Source organism: Eulemur rufifrons, chromosome 16 (genome assembly GCF_041146395.1).
Source record: "Eulemur rufifrons isolate Redbay chromosome 16, OSU_ERuf_1, whole genome shotgun sequence".
Taxonomy (NCBI): domain Eukaryota; kingdom Metazoa; phylum Chordata; class Mammalia; order Primates; family Lemuridae; genus Eulemur; species Eulemur rufifrons.
In genome coordinates, this window is record NC_090998.1 from 51,955,588 (window position 1) to 51,972,962 (window position 17,375).

A 17,375-nucleotide genomic window follows, 5' to 3' on the forward strand; every position below is an offset into this window, starting at 1 on the left:
AAAGTCCAAAAGGTAAATAATGTCTTGACATTATTATGTAGACAGTTTTGACCTCACAGACCTTCTGAAAGCATCTCAGGGACCACAGAAGCCACTGGACCACACTTTGAGAACAGCTAGTCTGGAGTGTGAGTAGCCTAGGTACAGTGGCAGATACAACAATGGAAAGACAGGAGGACACAGAACTGAGAAATCAGGAAACTGGAAGGACAATTATGTGAATTTTGAAGTCATTAAGAATTCTCTCTCGGGCCGGGCGCGGTGGCTCACGCCTGTAATCCTAGCTCTCTGGGAGGCCGAGGTGGGCGGATCGTTTGAGCTCAGGAGTTCGAGACCAGCCTGAGCAAGAGCGAGACCCCATCTCTACTAAAAATAGAAAGAAATTATATGGACAGCTAAAAATATATATAGAAAAAATTAGCCGGGCATGGTGGCACATGCCTGTAGTCCCAGCTACTCGGGAGGCTGAGACAGGAGGATCGCTTGAGCTCAGGAGTTTGAGGTTGCTGTGAGCTAGGCTGACGCCACGGCACTCACTCTAGCCTGGGCAACAGAGTGAGACTCTGTCTCAAAAAAAAAAAAAAAAAAAAAAAAGAATTCTCTCTCTATGGAACAGCCAAGTTTCAGTTAGAGCAAGAAGGCGAAGGGGAAGTTAATGGAAGAGGCTGGAGATATAAAGGATTTTGCTGATAACAGACAAGAGTTCCAGACAGTGCAGTGGAAGGGGAGATAAAGGATCCAAAAAGGAGGCATACAGTTACTCTTGCTGTGTAACAAATTACCCCAAAACATAGCTTCCTTTTGAGAACCATTTAATTATGCATACAGATTCTGTACGTCATGAATTCAGATAGCGCACAGTGAAAATGTCTTGTATCTACTCTGTGATGTCTGGGGCCACAGCTATGATGACCCAAAGCCTGGGGTCACTCAACAACATGGGGCTTGAAATTATCTGAAGGCTCATTTATTCACATGTTTGGTGCCTGGGCTGGGAAGACTGGAAGACCAGGACTGCCAACCAGGGCAGCTGCACATGGCCTCCTACAGGAAGGAATTGGCTTCCTCACAGCATGGCAGCCTCAGGGTAGGTGGAAGTAGCAGAGCCTCATGGTGGCTCAGGATTCCAGGGACAAGCATTCCAGCTACAAGGGGGAAGCTGCATTGACTTTTGTATACCAGCCTCAGAAGTTGGCCGGGCGCAGTGGCTCTTGCCTATAATCCTAGCACTCTGGGAGGCCAAAGCAGGAGGCTTGCTTGAGCTCAGGAGTTCAAGACCAGCCTAAGCAAGAGCAAGAACTCATCTCTACCAAGAATAGAAAAAATTAGCTGGGCACAGTGGTGCAGGCCTGTGGTCCCAGCTACTCCGGAGGCTGAGGCAGGAGGATTGCTAGGAGTTTGAGGAGTCTGAGGCAGGAAGATCGCTAGGAGTTTGAGGTTGCAGAGAGCTATGATGATGCTACTGCACTCTACCCAGGGTGATGGAGCAAGACCATGTCTAAAAAAAAAAAAAAAAAGTCATATAGTGTCACTTCTAGCATACTCTATTGGTTAAAGCAGCCAAAAGTCTGCCCAGTTCAAATGGAGGAGGCATAGATACTCAATGGGGAAACTCTCCAAAAAAATTTGGAGGCCATATTTTAAAGCCAGCACATTATCATCTGTTCAATAGGAGTAATTTCCAGACACTGAAAGATTAAATCTATAGAAACTTTATATAAGCCACTGAATAACCTTCTCTTCCTATCTGTTATGGACAGAATGTTTGTGTTCCCACCCCCCATCACCCTCATCCCCCCCGCCCCCCACCCACCCGCCAGCAAACTCATACGTTGAAGCCCTAACCACCAGTGTGGCTGCATTTGGAGATGGAGTTCTCTAAGGAAGCAATTAAAATTAATGAAGTCACAAGGGTGAGGCCCTGATGCAGTAGGATTAGTGTCCTCATAAGAAGAGACACCAGGGAACTTATGCACCCCTCACTTCTCTCTCTCTTTCTCTCTCTGCACACATACCACAGAAAGGCCATACAGCACACAGGAAGAAGGTGGCCACTTGCAACCCAAGGGTAGAGACCCCACCAGAAACCAACAATTCTGTCACCTTGATGATGAACTTCCAGCCTCTAGAACTGTAAAATTAAAATAAAATAAATTTCTACTGTTTAAGCCACCCCATCTATGATATTTTGTTACGGCAGCCTGAGCAGACTAATACACTACCCTTTCTCCTTTCTTCAGTATGAGCATTAGGGCCAGGGAGGGTAGGGGATTGAGTAAATGTGGTCATTGAATGCAGAGCCAAGGTTACACTCAATCATTGTATATGATTGTTGGAAAACAACAACAGTAACAACAAAACAGGACTGACCTTTGGTGGTAGGGCTCCCATATCATCATTCAAGCTCACTAACAAAGGCAGATGAGGTGGTTTCTCAGCAGATGCAACACTACAGGCGCTTGATTCTAGTCTGGCAAACTTTCAGGATCATAACAAAAATTATAGGGTAGAGGAGTAAAATAGTAACAAAGATACTAAATTCATATTGCCTTGTTCAAAGTTTTCATTTAATAAAAGTGTGCTCTGCACACATTAGGAAATTATACATGTAAAAAGAAACACTTGAATGCATCTGAAAATCTAATTCTAAATGCCACTTTCTTTTAGTCAATAATCCTGACACTTCTCAGGAGGGCAATGCAGAAATCCTTATGACTAAGTTTGATTTCATGAGGATATTAATGCATTTCTCTCCATCTTTTGCAATGAAATTTTTGAATATCAGTTATAGGAGATATATATACTAGACATAAGAGATGAAGGAAGAAGACTATTCACAGATTATATACCAGAATAAACTAACAAATAAATTCCTACCACATTCCTCTGTTATTTTCTACTGTTTTGTTCTTGTTGTTTTTTAAATGTACCAACTGGTGAAAACTACATTCATTACCTCTTCTTAAATGATGAATCATACTTTAAAAAGACATAAATTCTAGTAATTTATGCTGTCAAACTGTGTATCAGATTTCATATCATCTATATTCAAATTATAAAAGAAAGTGAAAATAAAAGAAATTAACACTTCAACAGTAAAAAGAAAAGATTTATTAATTCTAACATCAATTCATAAAAGTCTTGAGTATATCTGGTAAGCTATTCTAAACGTTTTTATTAAAAATACAAAGAAAAACCTTTAAAATATATCAATATCTATTAGAAAATGCACATCACAATTACACTACCAGAAGAAATATGTCAGTTCTTATGTTCACACATGTGCTTATGAAATACAAAGGGCAGATTTCTAGTAAAACTATGAAATGAGAAACGTTTGTGTGCAAGGTAGACCAGTAGAAGGTAGTGGTCAAAATTACTTGCCAGCTTCAAGGTATGCCATCTCTGGGCTCTTCGATCATTCTTCTCCATTTCTTCCTTCCTTGGTGTTCAGATCTTAGGGACAAGTGTCCACTAACATAAGAATAGGAGTCTTCCTTCCCCCTTATCATTCATTCACCCTTCTAGTCCCTATCCCTTCCAGTTTTAAGTTTTCTAGTCACTTAAGCCACTTGAGATACAGGGCAGCAGAAAAGAAAAAAAAAGCGGGGGGGGGTGTACAAGGGCAATATATGTAACCTAAACATTTGTACCCCTACAATATGCTGAAATAAAAATATATTAAAAAAAAAAAAAGGAGGAGGAAGGGCAAAAGATCAGATGTAAGTGTCTGATACTTTGCAAAACAACAACAACAACAACAAAAACTCCTTGATGAGTACAAAAGGAGAGCAAAACTAACACCTGTGTGGCCCTGAGGGACGTATAGAACATTGTGGCCAATGACTCTCATCACCTAGTATGGCACATGCCATATTCAACATGGCATTGGGCCAATAGAGTGGTGATATCTGCAGAAGGTGCCTGAGATGGGTGGAGCTGAGGACACCTCCCAAGATCCCACAAACTTCATCCTGATTCAAGGAAAACAGTTAAGCACTACCTGGTTACCAAAGGAGATACAGAAATGCTGATAGCACTTTTACCTAGAAAAGGCCTGGGTAGAAGGTCACGGACTATAAGGATCTCATAACCACACACTAGCACAAGGTCTAGGAAGTTCAAATCAGCTGCCAAGATGACATTCAAAAGACCAAATGGAAAGAGACGTCTTTCAGTGGATACTAGGGCATGAATCCCACATGAAGTGTGCCAAGTCCAGAGCAGTAGACACAGTGAGGGTCACACAATGGATAAAATGCCCTTCACCCAATGCCATGAGGATACTAAGCTTTCCCCTTCACTGAAATGCCACCTTGGGAACAACAGAAGGAAAAACCCTGGAGAAATTAGAGAACCCAAAAAGTTTTTAAACTAGAGACTTATGTGCTCTTACCTGACAATATCAAATGCTTTCCATTTTCAATGGGAATGGGAACTTGAAAACAAGGTAAAAGAAGCTACAGAAAATAATGTTTCATTTCTATATCCTAAAAGTAGTGTGTAAATTTTTACAAACACATTTTCATCCTTCCCCATCCAACCCCAGCTATGTAAGTATATTCTAAACCAGTACTATTCAAAGTGTGGTCTGTGTACTATTCAAAGTGAGGAAATGGTTTATTACCTGCCCGTGGTTAGGTAAGTACTGAAAATGAGAGTATGTGTTTAGAAATTCCTATAGCAATTTCACATGCCCACATCCAAGTCTGTGATTAGTGGGCTCATCTCACTGAACATAGTATAGACAAGAGCAAGTGCGGTCAAACTCAGGCAGTAAGTGGCACACGGTACACTGTGCTATGGGACCACGTATCACCTGGGACAGACTGGGAAAAAACAGCCCTTCACCACAAATAGTGTAAGGAGTGCAAATGTATTATAGATCAACATGCAGTCTAATATTGCCACCAATTTCAGAGCTAATGATGAATTTTGTATTTAGGATCACAATGGTGCAAAACAGACCAATGAAAAGAGAGGATTTCACATGGAAATGATGTATTCATGGCCAGGAAAGACCAAGTGACATCAGGCTGCTAAAACCAAGATTTCATAAAAGTTCAACTAGAAAAAATGTGGCATTATTACTTTCCACAGCAGTGACTACCACATTCACACTGCAAGAGGAAATTTAGTTTCAGGCAAATATCAAGTCATATGAAATCAATGTTGTTAATTTGCATGTTATTGTTTCTTATTGATTTTGGGGGTAGTTTTGTTTGTTTTTCATTTGTAAAATCTGTTTTGGTTTTGTGGTTGCATAAAAACTGTAAGCATCAGGAGTTTACACCTAGTTTTATGTTATTACATATTTAAGTAGCATAATAAAAATAAATGAAGTTGGCAGTGGAGGTCTGTGAGAACTTTTTCTCCTTTCAAAATACTCCCAACATAATTTCAATTGAGAATGATGGTCTTTCGGATACTGGGTTGAGGTCAGAAGCCTGGATCAGACAGAAGCAGAAAACTAACACCAGGGAATGGCCATGTCCACTCTGCATTGGAGTTGGACTTTTCCACCTGCAGCCAGGAATGAGGCTGCCCTGGGCAACTGTGCAACATTGTATGCATTGTAACTTAGTTGTATCATTTGAGTTATTTTATTCTAAAGAAGAGTCCAAAGGAAGAACATCATAATATATTTGAACTTCATTTTGGAAGACTACGAATAGGATCTTTTAATAAAAATTCCCAATTTATAAAATAAATTATCTAAATAATGCCTCCCTCCAGAGATGGGCTGCTAATAGATAAACATACTTGAAGACCCTCAGTATTTCACCAGCTTCTGGCCTTTGTAATATAACAACATAACATTAACAGCTTTCACCTCTTAACATAACCCCAGAAGGTCAGTATGCCAAGAATCACCCTTACTTTATGAATGAGAAAACCAAGAGGGGCAGTCTGTGTCTAGGCCACACAGCCAGGAAAATGACTGAGAGAAGACTTGAACCCTGGCTTTCTGATTTTGAGTCCAGCGTAAGAAGTATATTAAAGCTTTATTCACAGAGCATTTCATTGTTTACAGAAAATAATAATAATTTTAAAAACCCACCCAATTCCATTACTAGAGAAGACATTTCTACAAAATAACTGCAATACTATCATTTTTCTCTCTTTTAGCTTAAATGAAAATCACTTAAAATTCCAAAATAGGCCGGGCGTGGTGGCTCACGCCTGTAATCCTAGCACTCTGGGAGGCCGAAGTGGGCGGATCGTTTGAGCTCAGGAGTTCGAGACCAGCCTGAGCAAGAGCGAGACCCCATCTCTACTAAAAATAGAAAGAAATTATATGGACAGCTAAAAATATATATATAGAAAAAATTAGCCGGACATGGTGGTGCATGCCTGTAGTCCCAACTACTCGAGAGGCTGAGACAAGAGGATCCCTTGAGCTCAGGAGTTTGAGGTTGCTGTGAGCTAGGAAGACGCCACGGCACTCACTCTAGCCTGGGCAAGAAAGTGAGACTCTCTCTCAAAAAAAAAAATAAAAAAAAAAAAATAAAAATTCCAAAATAGTTTTAGGAGATAAATGTACAGGATGATAATTATTTTTCCTTTAGAATTGGTTAGTATATGAATTTTATATAATTCAAAGAAAAAGGCAATAAGCTATCATTATAACCCAGTCTGGTAACCCATCACTTTTTGGTGGTTCTTTATTTTTACATTACACTAACAGATTATGTTTACTTTTTCCCCTACATAGACTGGGAAGAAGAGACAGTAAAGAAAAGCAATACGTGATAGAAAGAATGCCAGGCTCTGTATCAAGATACTAGGTCTCAAGATACAACTCCAATCAGTACCTGAACCCAGAGACCTACACCCTCCACATTTCCTACATTTACCTGGTCAGCAAGTCCTCCGGAGCACCACTACATGGCCTGAAGCAGGGCAGAGCCTCCTATCTGATCCCCTCCCCTCCAAATCCTTCCCTTCTAAGTCTTTTCTCCATGCTACCAAAATGATCTAAGAAAAAATTTTGATGTTGTCACTCCTCTGTTGGAAGCCCTTCAACTAATTCCTTATTGTCTGCTGGATATGATTTGAACTCTTTAGTCTGACACATAAAGTCCTTCCAAGCTGGCCCTCTCTAGTTTCATGTTTTCCCACCCAGTTTCCCCACCCCTAGGGGGAAATGAATATTCATATTCTATACTCCATACACCATGTTCATATTTCACTCTTCAGCCCCTTAAGAAATCAGTAGTGGTTCCTGGAATGTGTCACTTCACAATGCTTTGGAACACACCATGCCCTTTGCCTCTATAGTGTCTTTCCACCTGTCCCCTCCCAACATTTCAATCTCCTCCCCTTCCTTCAAGTCTTTCAACACTTCCTCTGTGCCCACCTCCTAAGACAACTGTCCTTACAAGCTTCTTTCTTCTCATCTGACCTCAGCACAATCAACAACTCTTCTCTGCTCTCTTAGCACTAATCTGTACAGAAGCAGAGAGGCTGTACTGGAGGTATCTGTCAGATCCCATGACTCTACAACTATACTTAATAACCTCCTTGAAAATGCGAACCATTATTTTCTCATCCCTAGTGTCTATCATGGCAGTTGATAATCAATAAACCTTTGCTAAGTGTATGCAATGTAGCCTTGGGCACATTTCCCTCTACATGTGGAGTTTCTTCATTTTCATGATGGTCAGACTGCAATATATCAAAGATCTTGGCTGCATAAAGTTCTATGTTTCGGGGTAGCTTTTCACAAAACACTGAATCTATTTTTTTAATAGTTTATGAGGTTTTTAAAGAATAAAAACTTATCATTTCATCATCAGGATACCCTAAGGTGTTAAGCTTACAGATCTATATCAAGATATCATTAACATGACAGTTGCCATTACTGAGCCATGAACTATACGCAAGGTACTATCATCAATTCCTCTACATTTGTTCATTTCATTTAATCTTCACATGAGATAGATGTTACTTGTCCTCATCTTAAAGAAAAGAACAAAAGGGCTTTGAGAAGCTAAAAAGCTACAGAGCTAATAAGTGCTGGAGTGGATTTAAACCCAGTGCTATTTGACTTCAAACATCTTGTTATCAACCACTGTGCTGGGGCTAAGGAATCTATCCAGATACAGCCATATCTTCTACACATTCTGTTCATCACCTGATTGGTGCTTAAAGTTTAATCACTGTTGAAATGAAAGCAAGAAATCAGATCAGGTGCATATTAATCCACAGATATATTTAAAGAACACTAACTTTCCCATAAAACTGATAGCACCCTTTGGCCACTGACATGCCTAAACAAGTACGCTTCTTGAATTGTATAGATAGATTTTTTTATATTTATATTCAAGAAACTTTTGAATTTAAGAAATAAACTTTAATAAAAAATAAAATAAGAAAAAAATAAAAATAAATAAAACAAGAGATTCAAACGTAGGTTTTGGCTTTGCATTTGAATTGTGCTGTTAGACATGTTACTTTGTATTACTATTTCTTTTGTATTTTGTATTACTAACTATTATTGTAGTTAGTACTATTGTAATTTAACTGAAAATAAATGAATCAAATCCCAAATGCCTTAAATAATCTGCCGTCAAGCAGCATTTAATATAACAGTTTTAAAACCCATAATATTCAATTCTCAATTTGCTTTGCTAATAGAAGCTGAGATTTCCTTTTCTTCATGGAAAAAAACAGTAAGTTTCCTGAAGAAGAAAGCATTATCTGAGGTCCCTTTCTTTGGCCACTGGGATGTCTGTTAGATACCCAGGCTGAGAGTTCAGATATATGGCTTTAATTAAATAATATGTCGGCAAAAGAGCAAATGCACAATGGCTATTAACAATACAGTAGTTTCCCAGCTCATCACAGTAAGAAAGAACACCCAATTCTCGTTAATTCTTACTTTCATGGCGAATACTCTTTGAAAAGAAAGAAAACTATGTAATAATGGCAAGTCTTTGGTGGAAAAAGCCACTCGAGTGAGTTACTTTACGTTTAGTCAAATAATTCTACTTAAAAATATGTTGAGGTTTCGATCCTTATTGTTAGAGTTAATACACCTATTTCGCAAAGTCAGCCTGTCAAAAGCCCAAAATACACTTTAGAAGTGTTTTCCCAATATATGTAACTAAAAAAATTCTCTGATGAATTTGTAATGAAAGATGTGGTGGCAGTTTATTAGAATTCTGTTCCTTTGCCCCCCAAAAGATATTATAATGTTAATAAAATGCTACATACTTCATCTCAAGAAATGTTAACTTCCTTTTTGAATTATCTCTTTAGAAATTGGTGCTCTAAGTCTTGGCTTTGTAACTTTGGGGAAATTTATCAGTTCTCTGATCATCAATTTCTCCATCTGACAGGAAACTAACTAATAATGATACCTTATAGTCATGTTAGAAGACTTGTACCAAATAATGCATGTGATATGTTTAACACAGTGCCTGAAACATAGCAGACCCTACATTTGTTTGATTTCTTCTTCTTTCCCCACAGCATTCCTTGGACAAAACTCAAATTTCAAATCGGACTTTTTGTTAAGCAGGTTGTGGGGTAGGATCACCAGAATTCCTTGTGGTGTGAAAAATGAAACAGACCAAGGGTGTAGTAAAGGCACACTCCTTAACACTTTAACTGCCGTGTGAGTTGAATTTAACTCACGCTAGTTTTGAGCCCAGGGCCTCACATGTCTCTTCACCTTGGGAAACAGATGAACTATTTTTCAAGTTGAATATAACTCACGCATAGAAAACAATACAAAATCACAAATTTTTCATTAAATTAGAAAGGATCATTTTGTTTTCAAAGTTTTTATTCTATTTTCATAATGAAACACCACGGCCCCAAGGAAAAAAATTTTTTTTCCAGAGTGGCAATGTGTTAAGCTCCCTATGCTTTCTCATAGATATTTCATAAAAGCTAATTCTTTATATCTAAAGAGATTCAAATACTCTCATTTGCCAAAATGTAAGAAATAACCCAGACACAATAATTTCGAAAACTGAAGTCCAAAGGGAAGTTCTCAAGTTCACTTGCAGATCTCCAAAACTTATGAGAAGAACAAAAAGGAGTACAAAGCTATTAAAAAAATACATACTTTTCCCCTGGTGAATATATATGCTAATGTGAAATGCAGTTATCACATCTATATAATTAGATGATATTCATATATTTATATTAATATCAAGCCTAAATATAAAATTAAAGGAAATAAGAGAAAATGCCAATTAACATTTTTCTGTTTCCCCCAATAATAAAAATATCAAGAAGTATGTTTGCAAAAACAGATATAATCTTTCTAAGCAGTATGCTTAATTTTGTATCCTAACTACACATTATTAACCACAATAAACATTTACTAACCAAAACCACACAAATCAAAAGATATGGTACTAGGCAAAAGAAAAGCATCATTAATTACAGAGGCATCTATCTCTTCATACCAAGAATTTCCTCTCCCAACAACTCCATTCCTGTTATACACAATCAGCTAACAAGCAGATGTAAAACAATGAATAAATTATTTTATTTAATTTGATTGGAAGAGATATTAAATAGAACAGTTTTCAGAATCATTTCTCCTGATATGTTTAACCAAAAGTGTATTAGATGGCTTCTAAATGGATTGGGTTTAGCAAATCAGGCAGAAAACGGGGAGGAGGACAGAGAAATGTGTCCTGAATATTAATAGTATGTCATGGCACATGGTTGCGTCTTAACATGTCATTTTGAAAGCCATTGCATTTACTGCAACAACCCCTACGTTACAGTTTCTCTGCTCAACATGGCATGCAATAGCGGTAGCTCACTCAATACCATCTTGACAAAGGCCTTCAAGATAAACCCAAGTTATGAATGGTGTGTACAGATGGCATGAAATTATACAGATTAGCCAAATCTCTTTTTGTATGTGAAAATACCAAAAAAGTATGTTCCCTCAATCTTTGAGTTTAGTATTTTTTTAAAAAATAATAATACTAAGATACATACTTGTTCAAATAAGTGGTCCTTAAAGAAGCTAGCATCTTGTACTAATTTGGGATACATTTTATAAAGAGATTTAACTAAATAAAATCTATATGAAAAAATGTTATGCTAGAATAGTCTCCATAATGGGTTTCAGAATGTTTAAATGTAGATTGGGCGTGGGGAGAATGTGGAAAGAGCAAAGATGATATGTGCACAACCAACCCTAGAATTTAATACTAAGATATTAGAAATTGACCTTTTGCTCAATGTTATCCCAAGACAAAATTAAAAATGTATTTGTTTCAAGTTCATTACTTTCCTGACCAACCCGACAGTTTAATCTTTCTGTTTATATTTAAAAGAACCTACCTAGTTCAACATTATTTGAATCACCTAAAATTTTAAGTGTGAAGGAAACAAGCTAAACATAATCTGCAAACAGAAAACATTTCTCATCTCTTGACAACAAAATTCTTCCAAAAGAATAAGCCAAGTTCAAGTAGTGTCCTCTGACATATACATGAAAAGTCATACAGGCAGCTTAGTTCATTTAAATATACATATATGTGTATGTATATATATATGTATATATATATACATACACATACACAGTTGAAACACAAGACACCATGTGGACAGATTTTAAAAGAAACACATATTTGTGCATTCCCAATGAAGCAGGACTTCAAGGAGAAATGGCACAGCCAAACAAAAATAAATGCTAATTGTTTTGGAAAGCATTTCATAATTAAACAAAGAAAATAACAAACCTTTAAAGTGAAAAAAAGACACCTAGTAACAAACATTCCCTATATTCTCCATGGAGGAGATAACGCAGAATACTCAATTTCTTACTCAGGTTTTTATGTTCTGGAGGAATTTCAGTCTTATCTCCACCAAGCAGATTAGGAGATCATCTTTCAATGTTACTATATATTTCTAAAAGACATATGAGTACATTTTGTCACAATCCAAAAATCTACTCACTTCAGCATTCTGATAAAACTTGTTGGCAGCACGGTGATTTTTTTTTTAAGCAAACTGACACCTTTAACAGCAAGTGCATTGTGACATTTAGTTGATAGGACAAACACTCCATGCTTGACAGAATGCTTTCATGTAGTGCTTTTACCTGGTTATAAATTATTGGTACGGCTATTTGCAACTTTTAAGATATAATTTACTAAAGGGAGAAGCAGAAGCATTTCCAAAGTAGGGATGCCTTTTGAGTGGGTAAATGTAAGGTCACCTGCCAGAAAGTGTCTTGGAAAAATGAATGCACATATCTAATAAGGAAGTGGTTAAAAAGGGATGAATTCCCTGAGTCATTAAACAAGATATAAACCAAAGACAGGTTGTGCCACCTAGAGAAAAACTGGATATTGTACACTGGTTTGTCAGTAGTAAGCATTATTCAAAAGCCTGAAACTTTTGGCATGCCAATAACCAAGCCACAGTCCACACCAGCTCATCAAGCTGCTGGATTTGCTTGTCCACACAGCAGACTGGCCGCCTCCTGCTTTCCTCACCCACCCACTCATGCAGTACCACTTAACCTCGGCACTGACTGTTGGCCACAGCCCATGCAGACCCGGCATCCTGAAACCCAGGCAGTTCTAAAGCATTTTCCTCGAAGCCAGGGCAAGCAGGAGTAGAAGGAGCAGGGGAATAAACCCTGGTGGACCTTGCCACCCAGGGTCCCTCTGGATGCTAGCAGAGCCGCTGTGCACAACCCTCTAGCCCCATGGGGCCTGTATAGGAAATTCTGGTGCACTCGGTACATCATATCCAGGTTACCAAGCTGAACTCCCTGGCCAACCTCTGCTCAATCCAAACACCACGAAACGACCTCAACAGAACCAAGGCTTTAAGGTGCAAAAGGCCTTCAACTTTCCTCTCAGCGAGTCACTTAAAAGCTACACGCCAGCACACTTGTCAGGCCGAAGCACAAAAGGTCTGCAAGCCACTTGGCACGGATAGCCGCCTTTTACAAAGAAAATAGACAGTAATTATGAAAAGCCCGCAGTCCTGCGGTATGAAACTGACAGCGGGGACTGCGCTGGGGCATAACTCATCTCCGAAGCAGTCACTCCCAGCCCCAGACCCTCAGCGCGGGGACAGTCTTCCCCCTGGTACCCCTCGCCCTCCAGAGACCCGCGGCAGCGCCCCCTTCCCGCCCCCATGCTCTTCCTCTTCCCTCTCCTCCTCCTTTATGAATCTCCAGCAACTTTGGGTTTGGCAGCACCGTCGCAGCCCAGCCAGAGGCGGGGACAGCGCAAAGGCTGCCGCGGGAGGAGGAGGAAAGTTTGAAAAGTCACTTAAAGCACTGCAGGATCCCCCCACCACCATCGGCCCAGCACCCACCCCACAGACTGCCGCTCCGGGCTTCACGTGCCAGCCGGCCTTGCAGAAGCCGGAGGTCCCCCTGTGCCCTCGCCAGAAAATCTTTCCCCAAGCGAAAAGTTCCCCGCCGCAGCACCGCGCCTCTGCCCCTGCCCCCTCCCCCCGCAATGAACCTCTCCGAGTTCGCGACACGCCACCTAGATCGGCCCGCGGGCCCAGAGGGCGGCGCCCCTCCCCCGCCGGCCGGTGGACGGGTCGCGAGGGAGCTGGGGACAGGGAGGCACCCGGGCGGCCCCCGGCCCGGACCCCCTGCCCTGCCGGCCCCCGCCCCGTCGCATGGCTCACCTCTCTCCTGCTCTTCCGCCTGCAAGCAGATGGGGATATTCTTCTTCCAGCCGGGCATGGTGTCTGCTCCCTTGCTCGCTCTCGGGCTGGCTCCTTCTCGCTCCCTTTCTCCGGCGATCGCCGCCCTCCTCGCTCGCCCTCTCGGGCCGGCCGCAGCGCCGGGGCTGTTCAGCGGGGTTGGGGTGCCGAGGCGGCTCCCGGGCACATCGAGGCGGCGCCGCGCGCCCTGCGCTCGCCTCAAACTCGCCGGCGGCTCCGAGTGGCGGCGGTGGCGGCGGCCGGGCCGGACCGGGCCCCGCCGGGCAGGGTTGGGGGCTGCAGCGGCGACTGCGGCGGTATGGCCCTGAGGCCGGGCCGGGGCCGGGGGCGGGGGCCCGCGCAGGCCGAGATCGGGGGACTGCGGAGCCCCCGGGAGCTGGGCGCCGGCGGGAGGAGTGGGCTGGCGCCGCCGCCTCTTTCCCCTCCTCCTCCTGCTTCTTCTTCCCCTTCCTTGTCTCGCCGCCGCCAGCAGGTGGGACTCGGAGCCGCCGCTGCCGCCGCCGCACAAAGCTCCGCCGGCGGCAGGACTGAGGCTGCGGGCTCCCCGGGCGCCTCTCAGCGGAGCCTCCCCCGAGACGCGCGCGAGGCTGAGCGGGCACGCAGGGGGCGCGCGCGATCGCACCCTCCGCGCCCCGGGCGGCCGGCCTGCGAGGCGCGCCCGGCCCGCCAGGTACCGAGCCTGGCGCCGAGCCGCGGGTGCGGAGCCCACGCCGCCCCTCCGCGGCCACCGCTCCCTCCCTGCCTCCCTCCCCAAACCCAAACTGGCGACTCCACCGGCTTGGTCGACGACCTCGACGAAGTAGGGGGCAGTGTCCTTCCCTGTAGTCCCTCCTCCTCGCCGCTCTCCCCCGGCTCTGGCAGTCGCCCCCTCCCCCAGGTTGAGACTTGCAGCTACGGATTTGCTAACTTCGCCCTCAACGGAGGGAAATAGCAACTTTCGGGATGGTCAGCGCTGGTCCCAGGAATACGTTTCTGGAGGGGTGGGGAGGGCGTGAGTGGAGAATCTCTTTTGTTCTAAAGGATGCAAGGAGACCTTGGCTGAGTGAATATTTAATCGCTGTCTTCAAGTATAGATGGGTTTTATGATCGGGTTTTATGAGTAGTTTCTTCCCTTTGTCATAGGCTCATAGAAAATCGGTGGAAAATGAATAAGGGAGGAGGGAGGCAGCTTTGTGATAGTGTTGAGCCTAAGAATACTGAGTTATAGAAATGCCCCCTGTATTTCTGGAGACAAGATTTGATTTCAGAAGTCAAATAAGGCTTTGCCTTAAAGGAAAAATAAGTGTGTTAGTTCAAAAGCTGCCTCGTCTCAGGAGGGCCTCGTTGGTCAGTAATAGCTGCAGTTCAAAGAGACAGCTGTAAACTGGGCCTATGGTTCTCACCTGTTTTGAAAGACAAGGCAGGCCTCCCTTAGAACCAAAAGGTTGACAGGCGTAGACCGCACCCCCCCACCCCCCAGGTGAGAGCTAATCAGATAGATATGCTAATGCCAAGCCGGGCCCAAAGGGAACCATGCGGTTAAAGTAATTAACACAAAGCACAGCTCATGTTGACTTCTGAGATGATCTCTATCTCCAAGAACACAATCACTGGAGCCAAGGTGTCTCTGTTTTTTGCTAAAGTAATAGCCTTATCGTAAGACTTAGAAGTTTGCCCCAAGACGATTTTATAACTCATTGTTCCCCTAGTTAGAGTTAGTTAAAGAATCTGTAGTAGCCTTTTAGAAGACTTTGACCCTAAAGCAAACTGCCTGTTAGTATGTAAATGGGCAACGAGAGCCTGTATCTACCCTATAAAATACCTGTGCCGAGTTTCAGTCTTGGATATATTTTATGCGGGTAGAAATATATCCATCCGGATACCCTCCTTTTATCTATTTTCATAAACCTTTACTTTATAAACTATATCTTTGGCTCTGTGTATTATTATTGCCATTATTTTATTTTTTTATTTCTGTTTCCTACTATTTTTCATCCTTTGCGATGACCCCTGCCTGAGAGATCTGATCGGAAGAAGAGAAAAAAACCTCTTTGCTGGGAGCGTAGCTAACTCCACGCATGATAGAGCCTGGAAGATTCTGCCCAGGGAAGGGGTCTCTTGCCTGCGGTTTCAAAATGGTAATGCTAGGAATTGCCCAGACAGTCTTCCAGATGACTTGGCAACTGTTTGTCCTGTCGGGGTAGGGGTATGACATCCATCTGCCTCAGTGTCTCCTTCCTCCAGAGTATCTGATGTGGACCCAAGAATTTTGGGTCCCTGAGACTGTAACTACTGGTTTGTTGTTGTTGGGGCCCAACCACTGCGCTGTTACGACTCTGTGTCCTGCAGTTTATTTGGCCTCTGGAGGAACTGCAGTTTGCTTTCCCAAATAGAGGACATTGGCTCACCCCAGCCTTCTCTCTCTCTTCTCTTGGAAACGTAATAGCACTGCCGGAGAAATGAATTAACTATAAAAGACTAAAAGATAGAATCTTTTTTTCCCCTACCACTGCATAAGCAGTCGTATCAGGCAACAGTGTTTGCTCCTGCTGCTGTCCCTTGTCTGGGTGGCTGGCTGTCATTATAGCACTGCACAGCTGCAGAAAACAAGTGGCTATTTCTCCTATGCAAAAGAGGAGCTAAGGCTAGAGGAACTGAAGGGCTATGAAGGACAGAGTCAAACCATCCCACGGGGTTATCAGTAGAAATCCCGTCTGAGCTGCTCAAATCTTCTTTCCCGACTCTCTGAGAAGTCAAATCCAGAAAATCAATATGAACATTGCACCTGTCGCCCTTAAATGGCCCACCCTCCATTCTAATATAAACAAGACTCCTTGGGTACTTCAGTCTTGTCTTAACCTTGTTCCAAGGTCTAGTCCTACCAACTTTATATAGAGAAAGGCATTTGCCATTGATTCCCCAAAGGGACAAGGCCAATCCTGCCATAACTAGGACAGCCGGTGTATGTTACAGGCAAAGACCTAGGTTTTGACAACTTAGAAATGACCACAACATTTTTATAGCATCTTATATAACGTTTTATATGTCTGTTGTAGTTCTAACAAGCATAATTCTGGAAGACCTACACAATAAATGCCTGGTATGGATTGAATCATACTCATGCAGTTATACCGCAATCAGTGGTGCACTTGTCCTGCCAAGATGAGTGATGGGTTATAGTTGATAGGCAGTTCCAGCTTGTACCTGTTAATAGTATTTTAACTCAGGTAGACAAAATTCCTACTATGTGTTAGATTCTGGGCTAAAAGCTAGGGATACAAGAAGAAAATTACAGTTTTATAGTGGAAGATAAAATTAATATATTCTCCTGTGTGTTAGAATCAGATATTATTTTACAGATTATACAGGGAGACTGGTTAAAGAAACTCTTAGGGATAGATTCATATCTTCCCCACCTCAAAATACTTATTGTCTAAACACTTGTTCATCAATATCTAATGCCTTGTGTCATCTTTGTACGTACACCTAAGTCATCAACTAGACCCTAAGCTCTGTCAGGGGGAATTATGGCTTACCTCTGTGCATCCCCAGAGCCAGGGACAGTAAGCACTCAGTCAATGATGGCTAATGGTTATGGTATTTAACCTCACTTGGCCTCCCCATAGCACATCACTGCAGGAAAATAATGAATCCTTTTCATGATACTGTTGAGATCACTTGATAATATCAAATCAGAAAAAGAGAACTAAATTACTATA

The 17,375-nt window shown here is 42.1% G+C and overlaps 1 protein-coding gene across 2 annotated transcripts in view; it reads right to left on the reverse strand.

Annotated features, from left to right (window-relative positions):
• Nucleotides 1-13,928, reverse strand: part of GRIP1 (glutamate receptor interacting protein 1) — a 620,258-nt gene extending 606,330 nt beyond the window's left edge. For both annotated transcript variants that reach the window (XM_069491632.1, XM_069491629.1), the window contains exon 1: nucleotides 13,639-13,928. In XM_069491632.1, the coding sequence (XP_069347733.1) occupies nucleotides 13,639-13,696 (58 nt within the window). In that variant the 5' untranslated portion in view covers nucleotides 13,697-13,928. The remainder of the gene's footprint in view (nucleotides 1-13,638) is intronic.
• Between the last annotated feature and the right edge of the window lie 3,447 nt (nucleotides 13,929-17,375).